Source organism: Chionomys nivalis, chromosome 9, assembly GCF_950005125.1.
Source record: "Chionomys nivalis chromosome 9, mChiNiv1.1, whole genome shotgun sequence".
In the NCBI taxonomy this organism is placed as follows: Eukaryota; Metazoa; Chordata; class Mammalia; order Rodentia; family Cricetidae; genus Chionomys; species Chionomys nivalis.
In genome coordinates this window covers 67,708,151-67,721,889 of record NC_080094.1, presented here as the reverse complement: position 1 = coordinate 67,721,889, position 13,739 = coordinate 67,708,151, and the positions used below count along the sequence as shown (strand labels likewise).

At 44.7% G+C, this 13,739-nt stretch overlaps 1 protein-coding gene across 2 annotated transcripts in view; it reads left to right on the top strand.

Moving 5' to 3' along the window:
* Window positions 1–7,476: 7,476 nt before the first annotated feature.
* Mpped2 (metallophosphoesterase domain containing 2) overlaps window positions 7,477–13,739 on the top strand; it is a 180,714-nt gene continuing 174,451 nt past the window's right edge. Inside the window, exons 1-2 of one of the 2 annotated variants that reach the window (XM_057780885.1) lie at window positions 7,477–7,873; window positions 13,325–13,572. In XM_057780885.1, the coding sequence (XP_057636868.1) occupies window positions 13,445–13,572 (128 nt within the window). In that variant the 5' untranslated portion in view covers window positions 7,477–7,873; window positions 13,325–13,444. Of the gene's footprint in view, window positions 7,874–13,324; window positions 13,573–13,739 lie in introns of those variants that run through there. The other variant, XM_057780886.1, reaches the window with a different exon arrangement.

Sequence of the window (13,739 nt, the reverse complement as noted above, 5' to 3'; positions counted from 1 at the left end):
ATCTCTCTGATTACTCTGTGTGTAGTGTCCAAGAATGGAATATGACTCTTGAGTATGCTGGTCTTAGACATGTATTGCACTTGCACTTCTAATGAAAGCTTAGTCTGCACAGACACAGAAAGATGCTTGAAGACATGGGAAAATGTATCCACTGTTAATTCAGTGGGAAGAGAAGCTACACAAGTGACGAGATTGATTCATTGTTTTACTTAATATACTTCTGGACTGAGTTATAGATAATACCTTCATATTTATTTGTGCAAAAAAAATTCAGGTCGTAATACAACTATAATCGCTGGGTGTATCAGGCATTATCTAAGCTTTTTAAAAGTATTAATTCATTTAATCCTCATAATAACTCTATGAAGCAGGTTCTTTCTACAAAAGCAGAAGACAAGGCACAAAGGACTTATGCAACTTGCCCAAGTCACAGAGGCAGTGCTTGGCATGAATGAGTTCAAATCCTGCTCTACCCTCTGAATTCCCAACTGTCTTCTAGGTTTGAAAAATATGCTTGGCTGGAAACCTAGTTAACACAATGTTTATAATAAGTAGTTCTGATTGATGGAATTAATTTTAATTTAGCCTTCTATTTTCTAATCTTTCTCAGGATAATTGAGTACTTTAAAAAGGAAAAAAAATCGTTGTTTTTTTTTAAGTTCCTCCTGTACTAAGTGCATAAAGTGGATTTAACGTAGCACTGCACTGTGACCTAAAATTAAATAAAAAAAAAAAAAACTACTTTCTAGTAAATATTCCTTTAATTTGATGCAGCTGCTAAAGCCACATGCCCTAGATCTCGGCTTTTCAACCATTGTCTTAAGTAGAAATCTTACTTGTTTATAGTTCACTGTGGGGAATCTAGAGAACAAAAGAAGAAACAATTGGAGGTTTCAAAACAGAGAAACACCAAGAAAGGAATAAAGTTGGAGAATCTAGTTGTCACTGCATTAGTCCTAAATGACTTTATTAATTTACATTCATTTCTTCTTAAAAGTCTGAGCTGCTAGGAAGGAACATAGTGACAGAGCTTGAAGCAAGGACCCCGGCCGGCATCTGGATTATTATTCTTACAATAGATTTTTGTTTTCAAGACTAATAGGGTCCACATGAAACAGGAGAATAACTTTATTATTTCTAACCACCCTGTCTATATTTCAGCCCCCCCCCGAAGGCATATCCATTTCCTTGAACACTTTTTCACTGAGATGTATTTTTATTTGTGTGTGTGTATGTGTGTGTTAGTGCGTGTGCACATGTGTTTGTGTATGCCATACATTTGCAGGTACCTGCAGTGTCTAATCCCGAAGTGCACACAGGATCCACAGAAGTTGAAGTTATCATTGGTTGTGAGCTACCTGACGTGGTCACCGAGAACTGAACTTGGGTCCTCTGGAAGAGCAGTATCCACTCTTAACTGACACGCCGTCTCTGCAGCTCTTTGAAGATTTCAATGAAAAAATCAATCAATTGTTAATAACCTCTTAGAATTTTCTGTGTAGTACTGAATGGAGGTAAATTAGTTTTGATGAAATCAGACCCGGAACTGATGTACCTAGCACAGTTTTCAAAGGAAAACAGAACTGCATTTGCTCCCCATCCCTGTTGTAGTTCGTAGGGGATGAGAATAAGCTCAGAAGTTAATCAAAACTGATAAAACTATCTTATTAACTTAAGGATTCAATTACTTAACTGTTATTTTTTATTTTTTAAAACTGCATGTTTTAAGGTTTGTACATAGCAGCATTTTATACCACTGCTGCATCTAGTGCTGGGGTTCTTCCTGAAATGTGGCATTCCAAAAGGCACAGGTAAGTTGTAGGGAAGATGCCTAGAAGACACAGCAAGGCAGGAGTGGGAATGGAATGAGGGGATTAAGGATGAAGTCACTGGCTGGGGCCATGTGACTGCAGCTTGAGTGTCAAGATTCTAATAAACTATTATTATTTTATCATTATCATCATCATCATTATAATTACTACTATTAAAATGTATTCTGATTTCTTGGATGCATTCTTGTTTTGCCATGTTTTATCTTCTCCCTAATAATCCGTATAAAAGCTGGTATCGCCTTCTAACCAATGGTTAGAATCCCCCTGTTGGCCTCAGTGTGTCCACTCTAGCTTCCTAAGATTCGTTCTCTCCACTGGGAAAGAGTGACCTTTGCAGGACACTAATGTCACCATGTTACAGCTTTTTCTATTTAAGATTTTTAAACAGTTTCCGGTTGCTCTCAGGATAAAGTCAAACATCTTGAACAAGGCCTCAGCCATGACCTTCAGATGTCTTTAAGCTTGGCCCTGCAGTTCTGGCCACCAATTCTGCCAGTTCCAAATTCCTCTCCCAGTGCCCAAACATCACCCTCAGTACCGGACCACCCTGTAATATGGTTATGTTCCTTTCTTCCACAGGAAGAGTTTATCCAACCCCATGAGACTATAGAGAGTTGGTCCTTGGTATCTATGGATTCTGCACACTCAGGCTCAATCAAGTGTAGATATAAATATTGAAAAAGCAATGGCATCTACATAAAGACACACAGAGCTTTTGTTATTGTTTCTTAACATTATTAACAATTATTTACATAGTATTTGCATTGTATTCAGTAACCTATAGATGAGTTAAGTACTCTGGAGGATTGCACATTATAAAGATAGTACTATACCATTTTACATAAAAGACTTGGGCATATTCAGATTGTGTTATTCAAGAGGAAGGGAGGTTTTGGGAGGGGAGGAACTGCTTGTGGATATTGAGAAGCTACTGCTTTTGTAATGTGAGGAAAAGATTCCTATTTTGGGCATGATTAGATCATAAGCGGGGTGTAAGAACTTTGTCTGGGACTGAAGAGATGGCTCAGTGGTTAAGAGTACTTGCTGTTCTCGCAAAGGACCTGAATTTGATTCCGAGTACCCACAAGACAGTTCACAACTGCCTGTACCTCCAGTCCAGGGGATCCGATTGGTTACTCCATGGTAACAAAGATTCACAGACACACGTGCAGACAAAACAGTTATATGCATTCATTTAATAAAGAAATAATTAAAACTCTTAGAAAAAGAACTGTGGGCCCACTACAAGGCACCAGAAGTATTAGTTGATGTGCCACCAAGATGGCTTAGTAGAGAAAGATACTTGCCCATCAAATCCGACCACCTGAATTCAATCCTCTGCCCCCCCAAACGGTCGAAGAGAAAACTGTTGAAAATCCAGCCAGTTCTCCTCTGACCACACATGTAAGGAGCCATTACATACCTACCCACATATATACACAAATACCAAGTAAGTAAATGTAAGAAAAAAAATAAAATAACAGTTGAGTAATTTAATCCTTATGCTAATAAGATAGTGGGGAAAACTTTAGTTTCTTACGTTCTAAATTTGGTTTTAAAAGTTGCATTCATCCGTTTATTTTCTCTGAGAAGGAAAATTATGCTACCATGTCTAATTGAATTATCTATCTTAAAAAAAAAACCTCATAGTTATAGGTTTTATTTATCAGCTTATATGGCTTTTCCACATTACTCATCTTGTAAGATTATCTTAGCTCTGCTTCAGTGAGACTCTACTCATTCCCCCGGATAGATAGGCCTTTCCCTAAATTCTACATTTCCAAATTTAGGGCCATGGCATGTGGAAAGACTCAGTGTAGTACATAAAAACTGATAGCAAAAATTATGTGAATCTGATAGGATGAAAACGTAGTAACCCATGCTCAGCATCCTTTAAATGTCCTCACTGTAGCATTTAGATACAGCCTCAGAATCACAGACTGATGGTCAACCCGTAGAACCGCAACGTAACTAATTATTTTAGAAATGTTTGTCTAGATTTTTATATGTAATAAATATATATAAATATAATAATGTAAATACATACTATATTATATAAATATAAGTATAAATAATATAATATAGCTACTATATTATCTACCATATGTAATAACAAATGTAATATTTTGTCTGATACATGCTAGACATCATTTATTAAAGATGGCAAGAATTAATGTTTTGTAAATTTTTAAGATTTTCATATTGTCCTTGCTTGTTATTATTTCTGTTGCCAAAAAAGCTAAATCAAATTTACCTTATCTAGTATAGTCATTATGAAACTTATTTAATGAAGTAAAATTTCATCCATGCTAGTATGTCTGCAATCTTTCTCAGCCATGTATATTTTTGTTAACCGAAAAGAAGTTTTAAATAAAACAAATGCCCAAATTATTCTTTTATTTATTTTGAGTGTGTCACAAAAAGACATATCCAAAGATCAGATTAATCACATGGGTTTCTTTTGAGAATATATCTTGACAAACTATCTTTGTAAATATTTAGGCATCAGTTCTGTTCAGATTTCTTTTTACTTTGGTATCCTACTGTATTTCAAGAGAAAAGACTACAAGCAGGCCAGACATTAGCACAGTCGTTAGTTTCTCACTGAGAAAATAATTTTCTCAAACAGTCTTATATTTCTGGAGACATTAGAAAAACCAACTGAACTATTTTAGCTACATGAAAAGTTCTGATTCTCCCAACGCCAGCCTTATGACATCACTTCCTTTCTTGCAGATCCGGCATGGATTTTTCTTCACTGTGTATTTGACTTACTCATTGATGCGTTCTCTTCTTTGCTTTTTCATTTATTGATTCATGTGGTCCTTTAACAACTGTTTCCAAGTGTCTATGTGGAGGGTAGAAAGAAATGTAAGGCGTAGTTTGTCAGCTTTGGCCAGGGGTTACAACAAAGTACCTGAAACAACTTTAAAAAGTGAGAACAATGGGGATTCAGGATAGTTAAAAAGTAGTTTATTTGTCACATGTTCATTTTTCTTGAATCTCAGGGGTGGTACTACAGAGCTCACTTCTAGTGACGCTTAGCCTGGACTAGATGAAATGATTATTAAAAATGTAGACAGCTTAGAGACAAAGAGAACAGCTATAGTTTTTCACGAGATTTATATAATTTCATTGAAATTATCCAAAGAAATATGATAGTTTTAATGATTTTATTCCTTTAAAAGAGCCACAGGACAGCCCAGATGTTATTGACCCCTGTGCCAGGAGTCTTTCTTACAGGAGGCTGCAGCACTAATTCCAACAAAGAATTGATCTTTTAAAGGAAGCACCGTTTGTCCTACACCTCCATCCAAGCTGCCCCTTGTTTCTCTCCTTTTCTTCCCTAAGTGCATTCTGAAAAGATATTTTTCAGGGTTTTATGATGAGCATCAGGAAGTGGATGTGGTCAGTATCCAATTGTTTTAATATAAGTGTTCAGGCTGTATACCTCTTTGTGGATAATAACTCAAAATGTAAGTTCAAATCCACATAACAAGAATTACTTGAAGAGTGACGTCCTTTTGTTCCTGATCCACTTAAACTGACTTACATTTCTCTAGCTTTTTTTTTGTTTTAGCGGTTCAAAGGAAATAAAAATTCGCAGCCCACATACAAACTGGTCATTGCTGGATAATTGTTGTATAAACAGGGACCTAGTAAGGTTGATTTCTTCTTACATGGAAGATTTCAGTTTTAAATATTATTTCCCTCAGTTTCCCTTATGCAATAACATGTTACAAACTCCCACCAACTTTGTAAAGAACCACACACTTGACTTTTAATCACATTAAATATCCTGTAAAATGTACCAGTAAAGCACAGCACACTGCTATCTGCACACTGTGTGCCCATATTTAGATTCCAACCTGTGTTCAAACTAGTTCAACTGTTTGGACTGACTACAGTGTAAGGGTTGGGGGTGAGTGCACAGTGATGTTGGTCAAAATAGTCTTAAAATTCAAATTAATTTACATGAGAGGAGTGTATTGCTGGAAACAAAAACCAATAGCTTAAAAAAAAAACAAAACAAACCGTGGTTCTAGTCCATGTCATGGTTGGGCAGAAAAACAAAACAAAACAAAATGTAAAAGTGGCCCTTCACTTCGTCTTTGGCACCTTTTAATGTCAATGTCACTTGGTGTGATCTGTGCTGGGCAAGGTAGGGCACTGTCCTTGCCTCTCAGCACATCAGACGCCCAGGGACACTCTGGGCACGCCTTACAATAAAAGGACATCAGTAAGCCCATTTCCCCTTCATTTCTGGCTGAGCAGAAGAGATGGGTTACTTAAAATTCAAGTGTCAGGAAAGTCCACTGTAAAAGGGAAATATTTTCAAGCGAATTCCGTTTGATCTTTTTTTTAAAGGGGGGGTGGTGGTTTCCAGCCTCTCTCCCTTCCTCTCCAGATCCTGGAAACCAATTAGTCTCAGCGCAGAGGCCACAGACCAGGCTGAAACGGCTCCTTTTTAATTTTAGGGGATATGATTTCAGCCAGGACGTCTAGCCAGTTGCCACCGAGTGTACTAGGCACACACGTTTCTCTCTCGTGCAAAGACACCGGAGCTGCCTTCGGAGAATGCAGATTTTTTTTTTTTTTTTTTTTTTTTTTTTTTTTTTTTGAGTCTGACTCCTAGAAAGGAATTAGATCTGGTCGCTTTCCAAATCCTCCAGCTCTGACAGTGGCATAACATCACACGGCCACCTCATCTTTCAGACAACCGCACCAACCAAGTTTACTAAAAAAGCCGTCTGTCCCAGCATTTCAGAGGCTTTTCCCATCCTTACCCTGACCCTCTTTTTGCATATTCCTAGTGTTCCACCTCCATCCCCACCCCCATGCCCCGGTTTCCAAAGTAGTAGAGAAAAATTGGAGTAACTTCGATTTTAGACTGGTTTTTGAAGTGCAGGTCTTTGGGAGAGGGAAAATGTGATTCAAAGGGTTGGGGGGTGCAAAAAATGGAACCAATTAAAGTCTTTGCCTCATTTCACCTTTTTATTCAGAACCTGTCTTAATTCTTGAAGGTCAAAAAAACTTGCTTTGGATTGGCCTTTCTTTCTCAGGAACAACATTGCAGAGCCAAAGAGGGCTCTGTGTGTGTGTGTGTGTGTGTGTGTGTGTGTGTGTGTGTATGTGTTTGAGAAGCTCGAGGAGAGGGGAGACTTGATACCCCGCAGGAAAGCCTCAGATCAGCGGAGGGGAGGGACCCTGAGGTCGTCCCCCTCGGTGTGATCCTTGTGCCCCAGACGCTCCTCCTGCCCCTGCAGCGAGTTCTGCGCCTTGGAACTGTGCCAGGACCTCTGACAGAGCCTGGCAGGTTCACGAGTGGGGGGCGGGGGCTTGGTGTTCTCTTTGCAGAAGACGCCCATCTGGGGGGCTCCCCTATGTTCCTGGCGCTCCATGGCCCGCCCCCTATCTCCCCGACCCCTATCATTTTAACGCTGATCACACATGGTGATGAACTTGCAGCTCAGCTTCCTGCCGCCTGCTTGACCCAGGAGCACCAGCAGCCTGCGGGCCTCGCCCTCCGCTCTCCCTCCTCTCCTGGAAACCCCGCGGCCTCAGGGCGCGGGTGGGGGGTTCGAGTGGGCCGGAACTACCGCAGGGGCGTGCAGGGCGCGGGGTCCCGGCGGGGAGCTCACAGAGAGCGGCGCTGGGGCGGACCAGCTTCCTGGAGCTGTGCTCCTTTGACCCCAGTGGCAGTCCCTGTCACTGCACCGCTCGCGCTCCCTTCGCTCGCCGCGCCCTCGCTGCCTCTCCTCGCCCCCTCGCTCGCTCTCTCCCCAGATCAAGGCTGCTCCCGTCCTCTCCATCTCCCCCCGCAGCGACCCCGCGCCCCGCTCGCACCGCGCCCCCGCGCCACCCTCCAGGCTCTGGATCGGCGCCGGGGACCTCCGGGGTCGAAGGTTCTGGCCCGCCCGCGCCCCTCGCCCCTGCCGCCCCCAGCGCTGCTCCCAGCCGGCTTGGGTGGCTCGGCGATGGCTCGTCCGCACACGGGGCGCTGAAGGCATCCCGGGGACTCGGAGCACAGCCCGGGAAAGGTAATCCGCCCGGGGAAGGGAGGCGGAGGGCGGGGGAGGGGGGAGGAGGCGGCCGGCGGCCGGTGCCGGGCGCGAGAGGAAGGGGAAAAAAAATGCACACACAAAGCGGAGCCCGGGTGAGAGGTGCCTTGTCAGAGGCGCGTGCGAGGGCGCGGGGGCTGCGGAGCGCGGCGGCCCCGCCGACCCTGAGGTTGGCCGAGTGAGCACTCGAGGACCCAGGGAGAGCAGATTTGCAACCCCCCAAGCGGAGAACGAATTTCTTTCTGTAGCTGTCCTCCCTCCCACTCCCCATCTCGCTCCCTGTTTTCCCTTTCCCCTAGCCCTCGGCCACCGACCTCTCGGGGTCCCCACCTCCCTGCCCCCTCCTCCGCCCGGGTTTCTCCGGTCGGGGCGGGGGTGGTGTCCGCGAAAGCCCGCGGCCGAAGCCCCGCGGCGAGGATGGGGGTGGGGCCCGGGAGTCGGAGATCTGTTTACTAGAAAGTCCCCGGGGTCGTGCTCTGCGGCTGCCCCGGCCTAGGCCCGCGTGCATTGTGTCGGCCCGAGCCCCGTGCGCCCGCGCCGGCGCCGGGCCAGGTGCAGTGGCCGGACGGCTCGGCGCAGCTTTGTGCTCGGGGCGCCCGCGCGCGCAGCGCTCCCGCGCAGAGCTCTCAGCCGGCCCCCGCGCCCCGACCTCACTCTCCGGTGTCGGCGACCGCAGCCTGCAGAGCGAGGGGGGCTGGGAGGCGGGGTACCGTAGCGTGGAAAAGTAACCGTGGCCGCCCAAATTTTTTCTATCTAAACAGGAGTTGGGTTTTTCTTTCTTTCTTTTTAAATTTTTTTTCTATTTACATTTACATGTGGTAAGGTTGTCTTTTAAAAAATCTTTAGAATTCCGGGCTTTTGCGGCCTAGGAGGTGAAGGGAGCATTTTTTTTTTTTAACCTAGAGGTTCTAGAGGCCGTTGAAATCCCCCATCAAGAAAATAGCATGGAAAGATAATCAGTGGAGTTGATTTATAGCGCACCCCCCCACACACACCCGGAATTAAGAGCGAATGCGGGTCATGAAAAATGTGAAATTGATTTGTGATGGTACAGACACTAACAGGTCAGGGTGGGGAAAACATAAGTTTAACTGGAAGGGAAAGACTTCCAAAGAGAGGGCAAGACAGAGGCTTCCACACCCCTTCCAGCCTGATGGCCAGGTCTCTTCCCTTTCCAACCGTTCTGGAGAAGGCGCCTGGCAGCTCCGGGACACAGAGCGAGGAGGCGGCTGTTGACGGTGCGGACCCGGGCTCCTGCCCCTGTCTGTGTGCTCGGAGATGCCAGCGCGTTCTGGAGTCTTACTTCCCAGACCAGGGACCACGTTGCCCCACCAAGGATGGTGCGGCGTCCTCAGTCGGTTCCCGGCGGAGGGAGAGGAAGATGGGGGCAGATGTTTAGCCGACCCTGGGGCAGTGAGTCTAGGTCCGTAGTGCCGCCTGCGGCAGCCGTGACCGTGGCAGCCGGGTACTCAGCGCCTGAGGAATGAAGAGAGAGTTATGGTCAGGACCAGGCAGTGAGAGCTGACAGGGTAGGGCAGGGCGTGTGTGTGTCTGTGTGTGAGCGCGCGCGTGTGTGCATGTGTGTGTGTGTGTGTGTGTGTGCAGTAGCTGTAGCCCCCACCCCATCTGCCCACCCTAGATTTAAAACAAACAAACCAATCCAAAGTAGAGAATTCTGCGCCCCCCACCCCACTCCACCATATATAGACTCCACGCTTTGTCAGAGGCTCAGGAGAAAAGTCGTGCCCTCCCTCTCCGAAAGAATGCCAGCTGGGTGGCAGCAGTGCTGGAGACAAGTTCAGGTGTAAGTGTGATTGGAAGGGAGGGAGCCTAGTGGACAGAGGCACGTGGAACCTTGTCAGCATCTCCAGAAAAATAAACGAGTGGAGCCACGCGGGGAAGGCGTGTGGGCATCGCTCCCGCATGTGGGAATGAGTAACTGGAAATGGGCAGAAAAGAGTAGGGGCGTGAGTTGAGAAGGTTCTGGATCTCTGAGGCAGAGGGAGGAGAGAATGAAATTTGGCGGGGGTTGGACCGGGGGCGAGCTCCAAAGTCCCTCCACCCAGCTGGTTGGTGGGGCAGCTATCTTTCTGATTAAAGTGAGCATCCTTATTTAAACAAGGAAAGAGAAATCCAGGGCTCATTTCTCCTCCGCTTGGCTTGGGCGGCGCTCGAGGAGAGAGGTCAGAAATTGTTGCTTTGAAAGTTTAGGTAAATCGGCCATCTGCTGCCTAGGAGGTGGAGACAAGTTATTTAAACCTTCAGTTTTTAATCCCTTCCTTGCCAGCAGACTTTAAGAGGTTTTCCAAGTGGGTTCCTGGAAAAGAAAATTTCCAGTCTTTCAGCTTAAGGGACAGAAGTGACTGCTGTCTAGGAAATGCTCAATGGCTCACGTGGGCTTTTTTTTTTTTTTTTAAAACTGAAACTCTAAGAGCAGCGTGAGTGTTTGGCAGTGACGGTCTTGTTTAGGTTTTTCTTTAGGCATTTGGCATCTTGTGTTAGGTGCCTTTGTTTGTGGATAAAACGCACTGATGTATAAAATTAAAAGAAGAACGCTGCTGCTCCCTTTAACTGTTGGGAGTGGAGGATGTGGTCCGGAGGGTTTTACAACCTGAAGTGAAGCAAGGCGATAAAGCTTCTTCGAAGGTTCTAAGATGAGATCCTTGCTCTGTTAAGACTTTCCCCAAAATCTCAAGTGGAGTGAAGTGATTTTGTCCCCAAGAGCCCCCCCCCTCCCCCGTCCCGCTCCCAATCCCACACACACACCAGTTTTAGGATATGTTCATTTCGAGGTGTGTGTGGAATTGAACATAGCACTAAAATGAAAAAGAAAAGGCAGCCTTTTCTTGACTGGTCTGTAGAGGTGCCGTAAGTTTTGAAGCTCTCTGCCTCAGTCTGACATTTCCTTCAAAGGACTCCAGATTAAAGAAGATAGACCCGGCAGGTGCACTGTTTCGATAAAACATTTGAAAGGGAACAAGGCAAAGATGAATTCAAATGAGATGCCAGCCACCCATTTAGCCCTTCAGAATTGCTGAGGTCTGAGCTTGCTGATGGGGAGATATTGTTTGCCTTGCTGGAGGCAGGGGTGCAAAGAGACATAGGTGTTTCCCAACAGAAAGTGAAAATCTTTAGGGTGACTTTAGGGCGTAGTGGACCCTTTAGAAGTGGGGGTCTGTCATGTAAGTTCTGCCTCTTGTTGGCTTCAAGTCGAGAGGGTTGCCATTCTAGCCACGTCAAGTCACTGTAAATATCCAGGACGTCTTTTATTTCCGGCCTACACTCTCTTAGTTTAATTAGTAAGTTTTCTCTCCAATCATTTAGATTCTTTCTGGCAAAGGGCGCAGATACTCTGAGGTCACAGTGGTCTAGACGTGCGTTTGGTTTCCTTTGCTGCCGAAATGTTCTGTACCTCACACAATAGACATTGATGGAAGGAAAATAAGAATTGCTAAGTAATTTTTATAGCACTCTCTAATTTATGCAAACACTGAGTTCTTGTATTCTGGAAATGTGTATTTTCCCCCTCTGTGCTTTGATGGCTAACATTCTCTTTAATGACAGTCATTTCTGTAACACGAAGATGCTTCCGTTTGTATTTACTTTTCAGCGCCACGCAATTATGCAGCCCCGCGCTTCAGCGGTGTCTCAGTACTTTGTGTCTCAAAAGAGAATTACAGCGCTTAGAACAGGACTGCAATTTGAAGCAGGTGTTGTGTTTTACTGTTATGCAAAATAACAGTAAAATATAATTGTGTGGGAAATTAAGGAAACAGCTGCAAACTTGGTAGGAAAACCGCTCCATTATGATTCGTAAGCAGTTCTTTATAGGTACCTTCCATCGGAGGCACAGGGCGGGACTTGACTTAGCTAATCCTACTCGCCAGAGCGCCTGTCAACTGGTGCTTGTGGGAGCCATACCTCCTCTAAAGTCAGGAAGAAGGAAGATAACCCAAGGCGATGTTTTGTTAAAAATACCAGAACACCAGGCCTCCTTTCTCCGCTGTGGGAATGTTCTGGGAACGTAGGCCAGGTGGGTGTAACCTCGCTTGCTTTACTGATATGAAAAAAAAGCCACCATTTGAATAGAACACTGTGGAATTTCTTAGCCCAGCTAGCGTATGGAGGACTACAGAAGCCCCGGGTTGCAAAATAATAAAATAAATGGCCTATGGCAGGCCATCTGCCTTTTGTTCGATATTTTAAGGTGTTTCATGCCAAATTTCAATCTAATCTTATTATTCTAAATATTTTTATTTGAGATCGCAGCTAAGATTTCTGGAGATTAATAGTGCACATGGCAAATGAATTCTGATCCGGAGTGTTTAGAAAAGAGTGCAGGTTAGCCAAGGGTTAGTCAAGGAGTATGGGGTACCTCCTACTTCCTCCAATTGATCATTGATGGCGACAGCTTCCATGCAAGGGCTTGCTTCCCTCCATCTTTGAACGTCTGCCGTTCAAGCAGGTATTTTTATTTCTGTACCCCATGCAGCAATTCATGCATTGACTTATGAAAAGAATCAGAACTGCTGAAAATTTTTTATGGATATGAGACCAGCTAGTAAGAATGATATTGTACCAATGAGGCCACAGGCCACAGATGTCATGGCTTCCCTCCCTAAATGCTCGCATAGGAAGAGAAGAGGAAGGTCAGGGTCACAAAGTGACCGACTAGTTCTGTGCGCCTCTGACGTTTCGTTGAGTAACTTGAGAATTGAAAGAAAGTGTACCTTGGTTAGCCAGAGAGAAGTTAGTGTGTGTACCAGGCATGGTGTATTAAAGAAAGTGTCTTCAAGACAAACTTCCGTGTAACGTGTGCTTCACGAGCATTCTGCAGCTCAGGTGTCTGTTAAGGAGCACAGAACCTTGAGTTTGCGTTTGTCATTGTGTCCTGTGGATCATCGAAGCATCAAGACTTCAAGTGATTGTATAACTTGATATCAATTTTGTAAGAACCAAATATTTCAATTAGCAGCGAAGACTTGGTGGTGTCTTCCAGCACAAACCATTTATAGCTAGACACCATGGCAACTGTGGATTTGGCCCTTCTGCAATTCATGTTAAGTGCCATAATTATAATTAGAGAAGAATTCTTGGTTTGAACTCCATTGAGACAGTTCGCTAGCATCTAGTGATGCCGGAAAGGCTGTAGGGTCCACTCTGAGGGCCATACAGCCAACAGTAGACTACCATACAGCCAGCAGTAGACTACCATACAGCCAACAGTAGACTACCATACAGCCAACAGTAGACTACAGTTATACCCAGAAGGAAATAGTCCCGATTCTGAGTTTTCTTCCTGAGGCCATTTGATATCTAGATTCCAAACTTAATGTATTTTTAGAACTGCCTTACTCCTTGTTCTTCTTTTTAAATATATATGCACACATACATGCATGCATATAATGTTTTGTTTTGTTTTTCTTCTAGAACGCACAGCAGTATTGATGAGTAGATCCTTGGATTCAGAGATTGGCTGAAACACACCATGCCTGCTTCCAGCTTCTGCTCCAGAGAGTTGTGAATTGCTCATGCCTATAGGGAGGAAGGATGGCACATGGGATTCCTGCTCAAGGCAAAGTTACCATAGCGGTGGATGAGTATAGCTCCAATCCTACCCAGGCCTTCACACACTACAACATCAACCAGAGCAGATTCCAGCCACCGCATGTGCATATGTAAGTATTTCTCACGAACGTTAACAAGAAAAAATGGTAACAACCAAGAAAGGAGAAGCGAAGCGAAAGGAAGCTATTCCCTCAGCATTTTGCTAGGGTGATTGGAAGTCAATGATTTCCGAAACAGATGGGTATCTGTGGTTTCCCGTGTAGCACAGGAGAAGGCC